This window comes from Ursus arctos, unplaced genomic scaffold (genome assembly GCF_023065955.2).
Source record: "Ursus arctos isolate Adak ecotype North America unplaced genomic scaffold, UrsArc2.0 scaffold_14, whole genome shotgun sequence".
In the NCBI taxonomy this organism is placed as follows: Eukaryota; Metazoa; Chordata; class Mammalia; order Carnivora; family Ursidae; genus Ursus; species Ursus arctos.
In genome coordinates, this window is record NW_026622808.1 from 6,627,024 (window position 1) to 6,642,494 (window position 15,471).

General features: G+C 44.4%; 1 protein-coding gene across 1 annotated transcript in view; it reads right to left on the reverse strand.

Moving 5' to 3' along the window:
• Nucleotides 1-15,471, reverse strand: part of DNAH9 (dynein axonemal heavy chain 9) — a 303,991-nt gene that overhangs the window by 131,814 nt on the left and 156,706 nt on the right. Inside the window, 2 exon segments of the mRNA XM_057311241.1 lie at nt 7,225-7,421; nt 10,992-11,153. Of these exon segments, the coding sequence (XP_057167224.1) occupies nt 7,225-7,421; nt 10,992-11,153 (359 nt within the window).

The window sequence follows — 15,471 nt, forward strand, 5'->3', positions numbered from 1 at the left end:
CGCGATGCAAATATTTTCTGTTTCTATCTCTCATCGTGTCCACAGGATAGATTCCTAAAAGAAAAATCGCCGAGTCAAACAGTAAGACAATTTTTATGGCTTTTGATACATTCTGAAAAGCTGTCTCCCAGAACAGTGGCACCAATCTGTCGTCTGCTTGGGTAGAGCTGATCAAAAGGTGGATGTACTCTTTTGAAGGGTAAGAATATGTTAGATTAGGTGAGTTTCATTAAAATGTGTGACGTCAGAAAACTTGGGAAATGGATAAAAGGAGGACAAGACGACAGGTGTTGGTGACCTTGGACTTGAACGAGCGCGCGGTCTGACCAAACAGAGCAGAGCGTACATCCGAGCTTGAATGGCATAGGCTACAATCCCGTGTCTCTATCTTGTGTTAATGATATTACAATGGCAAATACCATGTTCACATTGAGTAAGGGTCATCGGGGGTGCAGCAACTCGGATCTAGCTAATCCCAGTCTAGAGGGTGGGGGGAGTCAGGAGAGTTTTGATAAGTGGGATTTGACACATCAATAAAACATGAACATGTATGAGGTTACAGGGCTCCTGTCGACCTTCTGTGGCTTGAGTTTTCTTACTACCGCACATTTCTGGCAAATACTGATGGCGGGGTCATAATCAGCATCAATAAACTAGATGTTTGTGGGTTCTCGTTGCCTCCTCTCTGCTGTGGGATGTGTTTGCTACTGAGAAGAAAACCCCAGCAGGAGGGCAGGTAAGCCAACAATGCCAATGCCCACCTACCAGCAGGTGGGAAGAGTCTGGCCCCCACTCTTGTTGACATGGGTCTTACATGTATTTTTTAAAATCTTTGCCGATTTAATGGTTGAAACTATGATTTAAATTTTTATTCCTCTGATATCTAGGGAATTAAACATTTTCCTTATTAATCATTATATACCTTTTGTTTTGTGAATTTCCTTTCTTGTCCATGGCCCACTTCTTCTTCTTAAAGTTTAAGTAATCGCTTTGCTCAATGTGGGGCTTGAACTCACAACCCCAGGATCAAGAATCACACGCCCCTCTGACTGAGCCAGCCAGGTGCCCCGAGTGCCCACTTCTTAATTGAAGAGCTCTAGATTTGTAAGTCCCATTTAGGTATGAAGTGACACATCTGTCCAATTTGTCAATTTTACCTTTCCGTTTTAAGGCACTTTTGGATGTGCAGAAAATTTTAGCTTTCTGGATTTAAAACTGTAAGTCACTAACTTTTTGTAGGAAAATTAATTCCCCCAAGTATTTAGGAGTTATTTATTGACCTACATTTAGTTCTTTCACGATTTTGCTTTTCCCCTTTATCATTATTTAATTGTGATACTTTGACTCTGTCTTGTATCAGACAGATTTACAATTCTCTGGCCCCTTATTAAATCCTAGTTCTGAGGCATCGGAACAGAGTGTATACTCATTTTGTACCCTCTATAGTCCTCGCACATTGAAGGTTTCAATCCATTTTGGTTAAATTGAAACACAACACACCCCTTACAGTCAGCATCATGTCTGGGGGGATGTGCGCAGTCACACGTTCTGCGAGGAGCAAGGACTCATTCGTGACCATATGAGAGGGCGCCTGACTCCAAGGATCAGAGAGAAACTGAGGGGCCAAGATATCCAGGCCCTCTCTGTGGAGAAGTCCACCTGGGTTCTCTGGGCCGCCCCTCACCCCCTCTCTTCTGGAAGGCCTGAATTCCAGCTTAGCGTGGTCCCTGCTATTCAATATCTAAATGGGAAATGCATCATTAGTCCTGAAGTTTCCAGAGAAGAATGGCTCAGTCTGCAACTGTCAGCATTAGACTCCAGCTGGGGATTCATTAACAACCTCTGACGAGGGCAAAGGACTGTGCATTCAAATTACAACATTTAAAAAAGAAGATCAATATTCTGAAGGGCTCCTGGGCGAGAAAACCAGCACAGTCTAAGTTAAGCCCATTACGGAATTTCTGCGAGATTAAAAACAAAAGCTAAAGATGTGCCACAGCACAGCTGGAGGAAGCGGGCTTATTGAAACCTGCACGCGCACACACACACATGCATACATGCGCACACGTATGCACACACACAGATCCCATATGCATGCACACACACACACACACGCACGCCCTAGAGAACGGATAAGATACACAAAAGAAGGGGCACAAGACAAGTACAGCCAAAGTTCCTTTTTCGTTAAGTGATGCTAAGAGAAAGAACAAGAGGCAGAACAATCTCTGTGGGAGCCAATAAACCCAGGGAAAGATAGAGATTATGCCACAAGCAGCGGAAAAGACTTGGTGTGAGGCTTTAAGGAAATGCAGATCAGGAATGGCTGTAACGGTGAAGAGGCAGTGGGAGAGCACAATGGTACCGTTACGCACACAAGAGCACCAAGAAAGAGCCTAGCACCCACGGACTGCTTGTGAAGCACAACGCACCGGACACACGGAGCAGCAACCCCACGACATAGACATTCTCACCACCCTCACTTCCCAGAGGAGGAAACTGAGGCTCGGGGAAGTTCAGGGTGCTTTGCAGAACACCGCAGCCAATTAGTGGCAGAACCAGGATTTGAATGTGGGTCTGGCTCCGTCTCTACAATCTGTGATTGTAATTACTACGTGGCGTGAAGTGGTCGGATTCGGCATAGAAGCAGCAGGAAGCATTAGCAGCAGAGCTTGGGGAAGGTGTTGGGGAATCAGACCAGAGAGACTGGTAAGAGCTCAAGCAGTAAGAACAAAGAGCCAGATGAAAACATCAAAATGTGCGTAGGCGTCGTCGCACCTATGAACAGACACCCTTACCCTTGCCCCCCCACCAGCCCTGAGGGTTCCCGGGGGACTGTGAGAGCCTCTGTCCTGCTCTGCCTCGCCCTGCTCCCACCTTGGGCATCAGAAGTCGGGACCTTCCGGGGGAGAGCCCAAACCCCTCTGCCTCGGGCAGCACGGAGTGACGTGAGGCCACGAACCTTCTGTCACTCTGAGGTTATCAGTGTTGCTCACTGTTGGTTGGCATTCCATTCTCTGGCACAAGGGGGCGCTGCTGCTCTCTGTGGCTGGTAGAGGCAGCAGGGGGCCGAGGAGCCCCGGGGAGGGGAGGGCAGTGCAAAGGCCATGTCGCGGGACATTGAAAATTTTTCAACAAATGTTCATGAAACTATACGTCCAAATATACTTTAATCTTGAGAACTGCCTGCCTCGAGGTAGTTCATGATTCCAGTTATTCTGCCATTGCTAATACGGCTCAGGCTTCTCTCTGGAAATCTTCAGAGCCTGTTCAGGAGCCTCAGGAGAAAAGCTAGTTTTCATAGCCTTATTTTTTCCTGAAAACAGTATTAGTCTGATCACCCGTGTTGGAAACCGCGTTGACCGAATCACTTGCTCTTCTCCCAAATTCAATTTGCCCTGAAAAGGACAGACATTTGTCTCAATTCCAAGACTGGGACACAGGCTCTGAGAGCTGTGAAAGAGGAGGGGAAGATATTCACTGAACTTTCCTGAGGCTTGTGAACGGATGTCCCAAAACCCTGGTCCAGGCCCGACTACGCACCAGACAGTGTCCAAGGTTTTGGGGATTCAGCGGGGGGCCAGACCGAGTCTGCACACAAGGAGCTCACGCTGGATCGGGAGAGACAGAAGCGCAGACGAGGAAGCCCCACAGTGTGACGGCCGAGAACGAATGTGCTGGAGTCACAGTGCGACGGTGTAAGCTTCGGCTTCTTGGTTTCCGGGGTGCGCGGCGCTAGGCAGCTCCTCCCATCCCTCTGGGTTGTAGCCTCCTCGTGTGTACATACAGGGATAAGATCCCACCTCACTCTTCTCAGGGTTTTTGTGAAGACTAGATGAAGTGATGTATGCAAAGCTCTATGCACCAGGCCTACGGTGACTTCCAAGTTCAGGGTGGCTCCTACACAGCACATCAAATGCTGCCTTTCCAGAGAGGTCTTCCTGACCGCCTTATTAAAATTGCGATCAACACCCTCTCCACCCCCACCAGCACTCTGTATCCCCCTTCCTCTACGTCACTTAACCTAAATGAGATGCTAAGAATTCTTGTTGAGTACCTGCTATGTTCCGGACATTGTCCTAGGTATTAAAGATCTGGCAGTGAGTAAAAAAAAGATCCTTGCACTCATAGTACGCCTAATCCATAGATACATGTGGGATGGATGGATGGGTGGGTGGGTGTGTGGGTGCGTGGGATGGTGATTGGGTGGATGGGTGGGTGGGTGAGTGGGTGGATGGGTGGATGGATGGATGGGTGGATGGATGGATGGGTGGGTGAATGGATGGGTGAATGGATGGGTGGATGGATGGGTGGATGGATGGATGGATGGATGGATGGATGGATGGATGGGTGGCTCAGTGAATGGATGGATGAGTGGGTGGGTCGATGGGTGGATATGTGGGTCAGTGAATGGATGGATGGGTGGGTGAGTGGATGGATGGATGGATGGATGGATGGATGGATGGATGGATGGATGGGTGGATGGATGAATGGGTGGATGGATGGGTGGGTGGATGTAAACAAATAGAGTGATTAATCATGACAAACGCAGCAGGACAGTCAAGTTACGTAGGGTGAGGACCCAGCAGCGACAACTGACTTTAGCAAGAGGGGAATCTGTGGTGACTGGATAAGAGCTTCTTTGTTCAACTGGTAAGAAATGGATCAAGAAGAGAATGAGAAGTGAGAAAGCAAGACAAGTATAGACAACCATTTTGATGAGTTTTGTTGTAAACAGGAGCCAAAAAAAAAAAAAAAAAAAAGGCATAGGAGATGGAAGGAGATGGAAGGGTGAAGGAACAGCTTATGATTGTTGATAATGATAATGTGGCATGTTTGTATGTAGATGCATATGATCCAGAAATTACTGAAGTAACGATGATGGCACAAGAGGGGAAAAGGGAGGAGGAGAAGGAGGGAGGCAGGAGCGAGAAGGAATAATTTAATTTCAGGAAGAGGTCTAGTCACTACGGAGGTGCTAAGAGATGGGATCCAGGACGCACACGGAAGCACTGGCCTTCGGCAGGAACAGGGATGTTCATTTACTGAAATAGTAGAGAAGGCACGATTTGTGGGTGGGACGCAGGTGGGCTGTTAGATTTGATGGTGGGCGGAAATGAGAGAATTCTCTTCTGGCTGCTTTATGAGCTCAGTGAAGGAAGGGATATGCTCATTAACCGGGAGCAGAGAGGGGAGGGATGCTAGAAGCTTGAGAAGAAAAATGTGGGATGCAATCAGCACAGGGGGGGGCAAGAGAACAAACTTCCCGGTAGTGGAGTCTGACCTTGCACTTCCTGCAAGGCCAAGGGCCCATGTGGTATGTGTGGCTGAAAATCTGAAACACCAAGCCCAAATGGTGGTGGTATTTTGGCAACAGTCTGCAGGTGCTTGGGGACAGGTACGGAATAAGACTGGGGGGGTTCACCAAGAATGGGGTTTTGTCACGGGGACCCTATGCCAGGAAAGTTAGGGGAGCTTGTACCAGGATGATGGAGTTTACAGTGGTTGAGGACAGTAAAGAAATGGTGGGCAGAGGGGCTAAGGAGTCTGAGGAAGTGGTTGGCGCCATGAAATGAAGTCTTGATGAAGTTGAAGAATAACTGGAATCTTTTTATTTGGGGCAACATGGAAGGACCTTGCAGTGAGAGACGTCAGACAGAAAGACGAATACCATATGATCTTACTTCTATGCGGAATCCAAAACGAAACAAAACAACACAAAACCACATAACAAACACACACACAGAAACAGAAGAGATCAAATCCGCGGCTGCCAGAAGTAGGGGGGTGGGGGTGAGGAATTAGGGGAAGCTGGTCAAAAAGGCACAAAATCCCAGGTATAAGATAAATGAGTTCTGGGGAGGTGAAGTATAACACAACCAGAGTCAACAATGCCATATTGTATATTTGCGAGACGCCAAGAGAACAGATCTTAAAAGTCCTCATCACAAGGAAACGAGATTGTAACTTGCGAACGACTGTTCATATTATTGTGGTAATCGTTCTGTATTACACACGTATGTCAGACCCCAATGTTGTACACCTTAAACTAATGCAATGTGAGATGCTAATTATACCTCAATAAAACTGGGTCAAGAAAGAATTCCCTGGAACAAAAGCCAGAGCAGGTGAGTGGAAGGGTAGGAGGTACTGCTCAGAGAGTGGGCTGTTTGAAACGGAGATTGTGCAGATGGGTTCATCGCTGATGACAGAAGTTCTGGGGTGGGAACATGTGAGTGAGTGGCTGAGGGGTGATGGAAGAAATGACCACTGGAGCTAGGGAGGCCAAGGAATGGAAAGGCCAGGTGATACACAGATGCGGGCCGTGAAGAACGATGCGGTCGAGGAAGGAAGTTGGCCCAAGCACCCGGGGCGTTGGTCAATGTTGGGGAGGAACTGGATGTCAGTAACAAGGTGAAGTAATAAGTATGAAAGTCTAGTTACTTGTGCTTTCAAAGAATTGGGGTTTGGGAAGGATAAAGGGAGAAATGGTTTCAATGGGCCATTGAAATGCAGTGGGAGAGAGGAGGGTCCTTAGCTCTCTCTAGGGCCTAGAATGAGGGAGAAAAAAGGAGCTTTCCTCAACTCGGGGGTCAGTGAGATTTCACTTAGAATCATCAATGAGGGGAAGTTCAGAGAAGTTGAAGATGAAGTGGGTGTTGCTACTGAGGGGTACCAGGGGACAGGGTGGAAAGATTTTGGAAGGCGGGATGAGACTCAGTTGGGGAATGTAAAGAGAAGGAGAGGGACAGCATTTGGTGTGAGTGTACGTCATCTGGGAGGCATGGTGACCACGTTCAGTGAATTGACAGCAACGCTTACGAGGGTATTTAATTTTTGAAATATGTGAGCATTTAAGCAAAAATCTTCCATATCATTATTTTAAAGTTGGCCCTCAGACTCGTATGGGGTGGGGAGGCAGGGCCTGAGCTGTTCTGATGCCTCTCTTATGATCTCAAAATTTCCCTTGGTGGCACTGTGGTCGTGCCTAGGGATGGTAAATGACAGACAAGGAAATAGATCAGTTCTGCCTGAGTTCAGCATCCTGCTGCCCCCTAGTGGCAGATGCTGCGGCGGCTGCTCTATCAGCCACCATCTTGACCTCCATGGCAGAAGCCTAGCTATTTCCGGGTTTGATCCAAGTGTCCTCAAACGCCCAAATGAGACGTCTGATGTTGGGAAGAAGAGACAATTGAGGAAAGGCAGGTACAGAAACACACTTACACATGTTGCATGGCGTCCTCAAAGAGAACCAGGTCCATCACTGTGTTGACTTCGTTGTGGTTCTCCAGGGCTTCCACCAGGGTCTGGGTCAAAAGTTCCCACGACTGTACGGGCATGTACTTGGGTTCACCAATACCACTGGCAAAATGGCAATACATGTTCAGGCTTCGGGTCTGCTCCACAGTCTCATCGATATCCTGGTGGTGGAACACAGGTGTAAGGACCCCCTTTACTGAATTCTGGTTCCATACAGGGTGAAGACCCCTCATTTGTTTTTCTCTCTGGACACTTCCTGCAAATTAAGTATCAGTGCTGCTTCCAACACTTCCTTTCTCCTGAGAAGCTCTTATAAAGTAGACGTTTAACATTCATTTACCAGTTCCATGAAGTCATGAGTGATGTTTGTTTTTCCTCGTGGGCTGAGGATGGGAAATGGAAGGTGGGAGGTACCCTTCCCGTATGCACAGTAGGAGGCCATGTCTGGGCAGAGGAGCAGATGGGGACGCATGGACAGATTTCCTAAGCAGGGGCTCTTTCACCACTGCTGGGTGAAGGGGCCCATGCCCCAATCCCTTCATCTCTCCCACATCCGTTCCAACAGGTCTTGTCTCCCAATCCACAGCAGCATCATAAAACATCCTTTCCTCTTTCCTGTGAGACAGCACACTGGAAGCTTCCAGCCCCAGCTTCACAGGCTCAGCCCAGAGAACTTGGTTTCTAAAAAAAATGCACCACGAGCCATCCTTAGGTGACTGGTTTGTTCATGAGGGTCCTGATAATCTGAAAATGTTCAGAGTAGAGCCCCCTAAGTATGAAATTTTCATAAAGACATGAGCTGATTGTGTGTTAATCCTTGCCCACAGGGCGCACCTTACCATGTTTAATAAAAACCTAGTACGACTCAATTAATTTAAAAGATAGCGTGTCTATGTCTCTTTATAAACTACTAATGGACCCTCTGAGTATCAAAGAGGCAGCTAATCGTTTTCTTAATTTAGAAAGGAACTACCTACTTATCAAAACCCAAATCCTGGAGACTTCAAAAGGAAGAAAGGTGTAGAGGAAGTAAGTCCAAGAAAGAACATGCTTTCTAGAGCCGAAGCAGGAATTTATACGAGTATAAGCAACTGTCCCCCCCACCCCGCCCGCCATTTTTTTCCTTCCAAAGTTCTGACTGGGAGAGGCACCTGGGAAGGAGGTAACCTGCATGCTATTTACCAGGCATGAGTCACAACTGTAAGGTTAGCTTTGCAAGCCCAAGGGACAAGATTCATCAAATCTAAAGGAGGGGAAGTGAGGATGATATTCTCATCTACAGAGAAACCAGGACTGCTGCGTGGTTTACAAGAATAAAATGGAAAGAGTTAAATATCAAAGAGTTATCATACTTTGAAGGTGATTTTAGGGCCATAGAAAGCCTTTAAACTATTCTGGCTTTGCCACACACGAACAGTAAATGTCCAGACACCTGGATAAGATTTAATGCAAGGCAAGAGAGCCGTTGTTGCTGGCTGCAAAAGGCACGTAAGTGATGTGGGAATCCATTTACCCAGTTTGAAAATGGGCTAACATACTGGGAATTGGTCCTGCTGGAAGTGAATCTGCACTAATGACCTAGCAGAGGAATGACTAAAGCACAGTTCTGAAAAGCCTGCTCTACAAAGACTCTTTGATGACCAAAACAACATGTCTCCGATGTTATGATCAGAGCCAGGCTATTCAGGAGGGAGAGAGAAAATCAACCCGCCTGGTGATTCAAAGATTTCTTAATAGCGACACCACATCACACAAGGGCCACTTCTCGGAGAACTTTAAGATTTTACCAGTGAAAACAGGACTGTATCACTTCCTTGGCAGAAACTTGCTAACTTTTCTTTACTACTAAGATTCAATGCAACCAAAGGTACTTCCTGCTGGCGCTTCAAATGTTGTTGGGGAAGGATGATGGCAGTGTTAATTATATCTGGGTCTATGATCAAAAGAATGTGTTCTTAGGATACAGACCCCCCAGAGGAACCTCTATTTCAAAGGCTGAGTCCTGGTACTCTAAACGCCAGCTCAGACCAACGGGAGAAGACAGTCAAGGCTCATTTGCAGAGCTAACGATGAATACATGAATTGGCAAATTCTACAATGCTCAGAGGGGCATCTGAGATGTGAGAGTACTGAGCACCGGGGCATAGAAAAATGGTAAGTGGAGAAATTTCAGGGTGTTCGTACGAGTAAAGAGCCGACTAAGTTACTTAAAAATGCTGTCTAAGGCACAGCTGGGTGGTGCAGTCAGCTGGGCATCCAGCTCCTGGTTTCGGCTCAGGTCCTGATCTTATGGTCGTGAGACTGAGCCCTGCATAGGGCTCTGTGCTCAGTGCGGAGTCTGCTTGGGATCCTCTCTCTCTCCCTCTGTGCCTCCCGCTTGTGCTCTCTCTCTCTCTCTCTCTGAAGTAAAGAAATAAATCTTTAAGCAAAAATGCTGCCCAAACATCCAGGAGGCTGTCACGTAGGTCGGGGCGGACTGTAAATATTTTCAGAGGTAGACCCAGGATAGTACCAGGAAAAAAATTTGGCACTAGACCTAACCAGGTGAGCGCAGGGACAACATGATACATTTAAATACAAGTTTTGATTATTTCTAAGCTCAAGAGGGGACAAGTGGTACGTGTGGAAAATATGGAGATCTGGTCAACTTTAAGAAAGCTCAGTGTGAGTTGTGGGGTGATTTGGACACTAAGAAGCGTAATATGATCTTAGGCTGCGTTAATGTGTGCTTCCCAAGGCATATTCTATGGAGTATTCTTTCTGCAAATTATTAATAGGTTTTATGAAGGGAAAGAGTTTTAGGGTCTCATACATTTGGGAAATAATAGATGAATCAGGGTTATTCAAGAATTTTAGGGCTTTAATGTGCCGAAAGCATTGTGAATTTCTGAGACAGGGATAGAATAGGGAGTATTTCTCAACTTATTTTATCATGGGTATCTTCTTTCCAAAGAGTATATTGTAGTACAACTAGTTAGTAGAGCAGTTTGGGGATACGGTAACAAAATTATAGTGTATAAGACGGAATGACGATCTTGCTTTTGGTAAGACCCCAGTTAGGTTGTGTGATGAAAGTCAGACACCATGATTTCGGAGGGGGGACCTGATGGGAAAGCAATCAAGATGTGGGCAAATTTCTCTGCGTTTGACAACAAGCCATGTCCGAAGTGGCTAAAAGAACACGGGCTCTTTGGTCTGCAGGAGAGAAGACCAAGGAAGGACAAAACAAACGATCTTAAAATATTTGCAAGTTTTTCACGTAGACCTAAAATTAGTGGACAGGGAAATAAATTTTAGACCATAATTAGAAAAAAGTTCCAGCCTTTAAAATTGTTCTAAAGGTTCTAAATTTCAAAATTGTTCCAGATTTCTAGTCATTAGCAGCCCCAAAATGGCTCCCTCGGGGAAGATGAGACCGGGCATCTTTAAGGATGTCGGAGCACGCACTGAGATGACCAACCTGGGAAATGCTAATGAGAGGCATCAGTATACAGCGAGGACCTGGATCACATGATCCCCACAGACCTTCTCAACACTGAGATTCTACGATTAATTTGTGCCTTTTGCTATCCTAGCATTTTTCAACTCAGCAAAATAACGATAGATTTCTTTCCCTATCTAATCTCTGTTTTTTTTCCCCAATGTATGAGCTAGATTTTATCATTTGGGTGATTATCTGCATAATTATTATTTTTCAAATGTAAAAAAAAATTTTGCCGGACAATACTCACATCAAAAATTTTCTTGACCACTTCTGTCTGGATTTTGTCATAAAGATCAAAGTCCTTTTCTTCCACCATCTTATCCCGATAAACCCGATTTGATTCATGGAGATAGAGCTTTAGTAGGTCCTGTGTGGATTTTACACATTCCACTGAGGAGAAGAGAATGCCCTTTAAAGAGAATAGAGAAAATATCATGTGAACAACAGTTTAAAAGTACAACAGCTACAATTTATGGAACCAGTTATGTGACAGGTACTGGACTGGAAGTTTCGCCAGACAAAACTCATTTAACCACCATGACAGTCCTACAAAATAACTTTCGCTATATCCCTTTTTTATAACGCAGATATCGGGATTCAGAAAGACAGGAAGTATGCCCAAGGTCATATATATAGTACGTGGTCTGAGTACAAAACCACAAGGATTTGAACCTTGGTCCACCTGACCTTAGAGCCTGAAATTTTGACCATTACATTCCAAATAACCACAGTGAAGAGAGAGGTAGCTTCTCTGCTATATTTCAATTCCCTAAGTGCCAACTTGAAAACCAGTCTAGGGGACAAATGCTTATGTAAAATCAGGATGATGACAAAGGGCTGGAATGACTATAACGAACCTTTGCAGGTCAGCAATCCATTTCTTTATCTCTTGTAGGTTCTTCTTCCATACGTCACAGGGATTATTCCAAATATTTACTATTCTTTTATAATTTCTCTGCCACCTCACCTCCCTCTGTTACTATTAGTCGATATCTTAGTCTTCTTTTTCATTGAAAAATGGAGACCACCATGATTAGAGTCTCTCAATGACCTCAACAGGTCCTGTAACTTCAAACTCATCTAGACCTGTGTTTTCCCCCATTGCTTTCTTTCTTATCATAGAGGTAAAGGGGCCATTTAATTATTTGTCCTCAGCAAGAGAATATGCTCTGACTCATGAACATGGCATACAGTTCTGTCATAATAGGACTACCAGTCCAGTTCCTCAGATCACTTTTACCCCCACTTCCCATAAAATCTAGATTTCAGTTTCACCAAATTAAAATTATATTCTGATGCTGCATACTTTCTGTGCCTTCACGCCCTTTGCTTTTCTTGCTATGCTCATATTTCAAGATCCAATTCAAGTGTTATCTCTTTCTTGAAGTCTTCCATGACATCTCCCTTTCTGCCCAACAGCATTCCCTCTGATGTGCCCTACTTAACCCTTTATATATACATCTATTTGTTTCTAAAATCATTCTTCTTTGTATAGGTTTGCTTCCAGGTCATGATGAGTGTCTCAAAGGCAGGGAAATTGAAAGACTTCATTTTGGGTGTGGCTTATCTTTTGTCATTGTATTACTGGCATCTAGCATGGCACCTGACATATACTAGATTCTCAATGAGTGCTCCATTGAAAGAATGAATGGACTAATACTGAATCCTTCAATTACTATAACATAGCAAGAACCTCCATCAGGATTTCTGCTTTTGGTAGTGGCAGAATACCCGATTACAACCCAGTCTACTGAAGTCAACTCCAAAAGATATGAAAATTATCTTTAAAGGTTCATCTTTTCGGAGGCATTAGGGAGTAACCAAGGCAGTGAGGACTCAAACGGCTGAATTACTAGAGAGAAGAAAAAGAAGAAAGGTGAACCCAAAATCTGTCACTATTTCTTTTTCCTTTGGACATTTGCCAATTCCTTTGGACATATGGCTTATGGGTTCAGAAATGGAAAAGACAGAGAGACCAGTGACAGGTTAAGATGCTGAGCAAACTTATCTCAAGGGGTAGGAAGGATGAAAACTGAAGTTCAGGGATTATCACAAAGGGGTCATGGTGAAAAACCCCAAGGGAACCCCTCAAATGGTTATACACTAGGAGCATGAGTGAATCACAAACCATTTTAAAAATAAAGCAATACTTCCAAATATCCCATGGGTTAGAGAAATCATAGGGGAAATTAAGAAATATTATGAAGTGAATGATAATAAGAATACAACATATAAAAGTTTGCATGATACAGTGTATGGCATAATTAGTGCTAAATTCATAGCTTTAAAATGAATGTTTTATATAAGAGCTGAAAGGCTGATGATTGATGGCACAAGTAGCCATGTCAAGAAGTTAGAAAAGGAGAACCCCAAACCTAAAAGTGTAAAGAGATTATAAAGAAAAGAGCAATTACTAATGATATAAATGTGGATATCAAAGAGAGCTATCAAACAAAGCAAAAAAAGCCTATAATATTGGTATACCTTTCAGTTTCTTTGAAAAGATTAGCACGATTGATAATAACTCCTTAGTAAGGCTGATAGAAAAAGAGAAAATCAGAAAAGGCACAAATAACCAATATCCAGTATAAGGAAGAGGACATAATGTCAGATACAACAGGTATCTAAAAGATAATCATAGGATATTATAAATGCTTGTATGTCAATAAATTAGAAATTGAGAACATCGATATTTTGCCACAACTGACACATGAAGAAATAGAAAATCTGAATTGTCTAATGTGTTCAAAAGAAACTGAACTCATAACTTGATCTTCCACAAAAATACTCCAGATGGTTTCGGCAGTAAATTCTTCAGACGTTTAAGGAAGGCTCAGTACAATGTTTTACAAAAGCTTCCAGAGAGTAGAAAAAGAAGGACCATTTCCCAATGCATTTTGTGAGGAAAGGAAAATTACAGGATAATCTTATTAACAGAAGTGCAAAAAGTATATTAATATATAGCAAATGCAATCCAGCAAAATATAAAAGGCTCAACATGTAGCAGTTAAGTTGGGTTGGTGATAGGAATGCAAGGGTGATGTAAAATTCAAAAATAATCAATGAATTTATCACATTTCCAGAAACAATGAGAAAAAAATCAATATAATTATTTCGAGAGCTACAGAAAAATCAGGTGTTAAGTTTCAACATATATTCATGGTTAAAACTCTTAGGAGACTATAAACAGGAAGGAATTTTCTTAATCTGGCAAAGAGCATCCCCAAAAACTTATAATAAGCATCACACTTAATGGTCAACTATTACAAGCTCTTCCCTCTAAAATTAGGAATGCAACAAGAAGCCACTCTCACAACTTCTCTTCAGTATCATACTGGCAGTTGTAGCCAGCACAATAAGACAAGAAAAAGAAATTATAATAATAAAGGATTGGAAAGTAAGAAATTATCACTAGTATTTTTTTTTTTACCAATAACATGATTGTATGTGTAAGTATAAACATAACACTGAACAAAGTTACAAAATAATATTTGTCATAGGATTCTATTTTGATAACATCCAAAAATAGGCCAAAAGAACTTAGAGTGTAAGACCAGACAGTGTTTACCTCTGGGAGGGAAAGAAAAACCAAATGGAAGGGAGGAAAAAGGAAGAGCTTTAGGAATGTGGGAATGGTCTGTTTCTCATGGTTATGTAGCTGTGATGACTTTACAAGCTGTGAGCTTATGACTCATGTGCTTTCCTACCTGTACATTATACTCGGATAAAAGTTTATTTTTGCAAAAGAAAGACATTCTATTAGGTTCCTTTGGCCCCACCCACACCCATGTCTCAGCCTCCCTCCTTCTCCACTCTCCCAGGTATCAGCCAGGGACAAGATGCAGAGGGCAGGAAGAAGCACCGACCAGGAAGCCCGACTTCTTGGACTGTCTTTCACAGTGAGGTGTGCTATCATTTGGAGCTTATAACCCCGGGAAAGCCAAATGCTCAGGATGCCCGGCAGTTAAGAGCTGAGTTGATGTGAGCATGCCAAGCATAGACTCCTCACCACCTTAGTTATGAGTCACGTTGAGATGGGAGCAGTTAATGATTTCTGCTACTTGGAGCTCCATCAGATTGTGTCCTGATCAGGACTGAGGGAAGCGCAGAGGAGGTCTGAATTACTGAGGCTTGGGTCAAGCTGGAGGGAGGAAAGCGGCGTGTTCTCTAGGCAATGTCTGTCTTCTAGCAGGCATTTAACCACCCCCTCATGCTTCCATCAGGCCTTCAGACCAGGAGGCAGGGAGGCAGGCAGGCAAGGTTGCAGTCAAGCTCTGAGCCTGAAACTCCCCTCTGGAGGAGGGGAGTGGGGGGCGCTGTGTGGTTACAGGCAGGCACGTACTCCAGGGAGAGATCCATTTTCCTACCCACCCTCGTGGCAGGTGGCTGACAGCTGGCAAGCTGCAGAGAGCCCAGGGGGTTGCCACTGAGCCTGCCTGAGTCAGGCAAAGGCACGGGCCAGGAAGGACCAAGAGAACCCCCCACCCCACCGTGCCAATACCTCCCCTCCCTGGCTCTTCCTTGACATTGCACGAGAGCATTGGCACGACACTGCCACTGAGACAAGGCTGGAATATGGCCGTGAGCATTTTGTGACGTACACGAATGCCGAATCACTGTGTTGTACCCCTGAAACTAATTATACTTCAGTTAAAAAGGCTAAAAACAAGCACGAGGCTGGAGTAGAGCCGCCCCTTCCTCAGAGAGCCTTTGCCACCCCAGCTTAC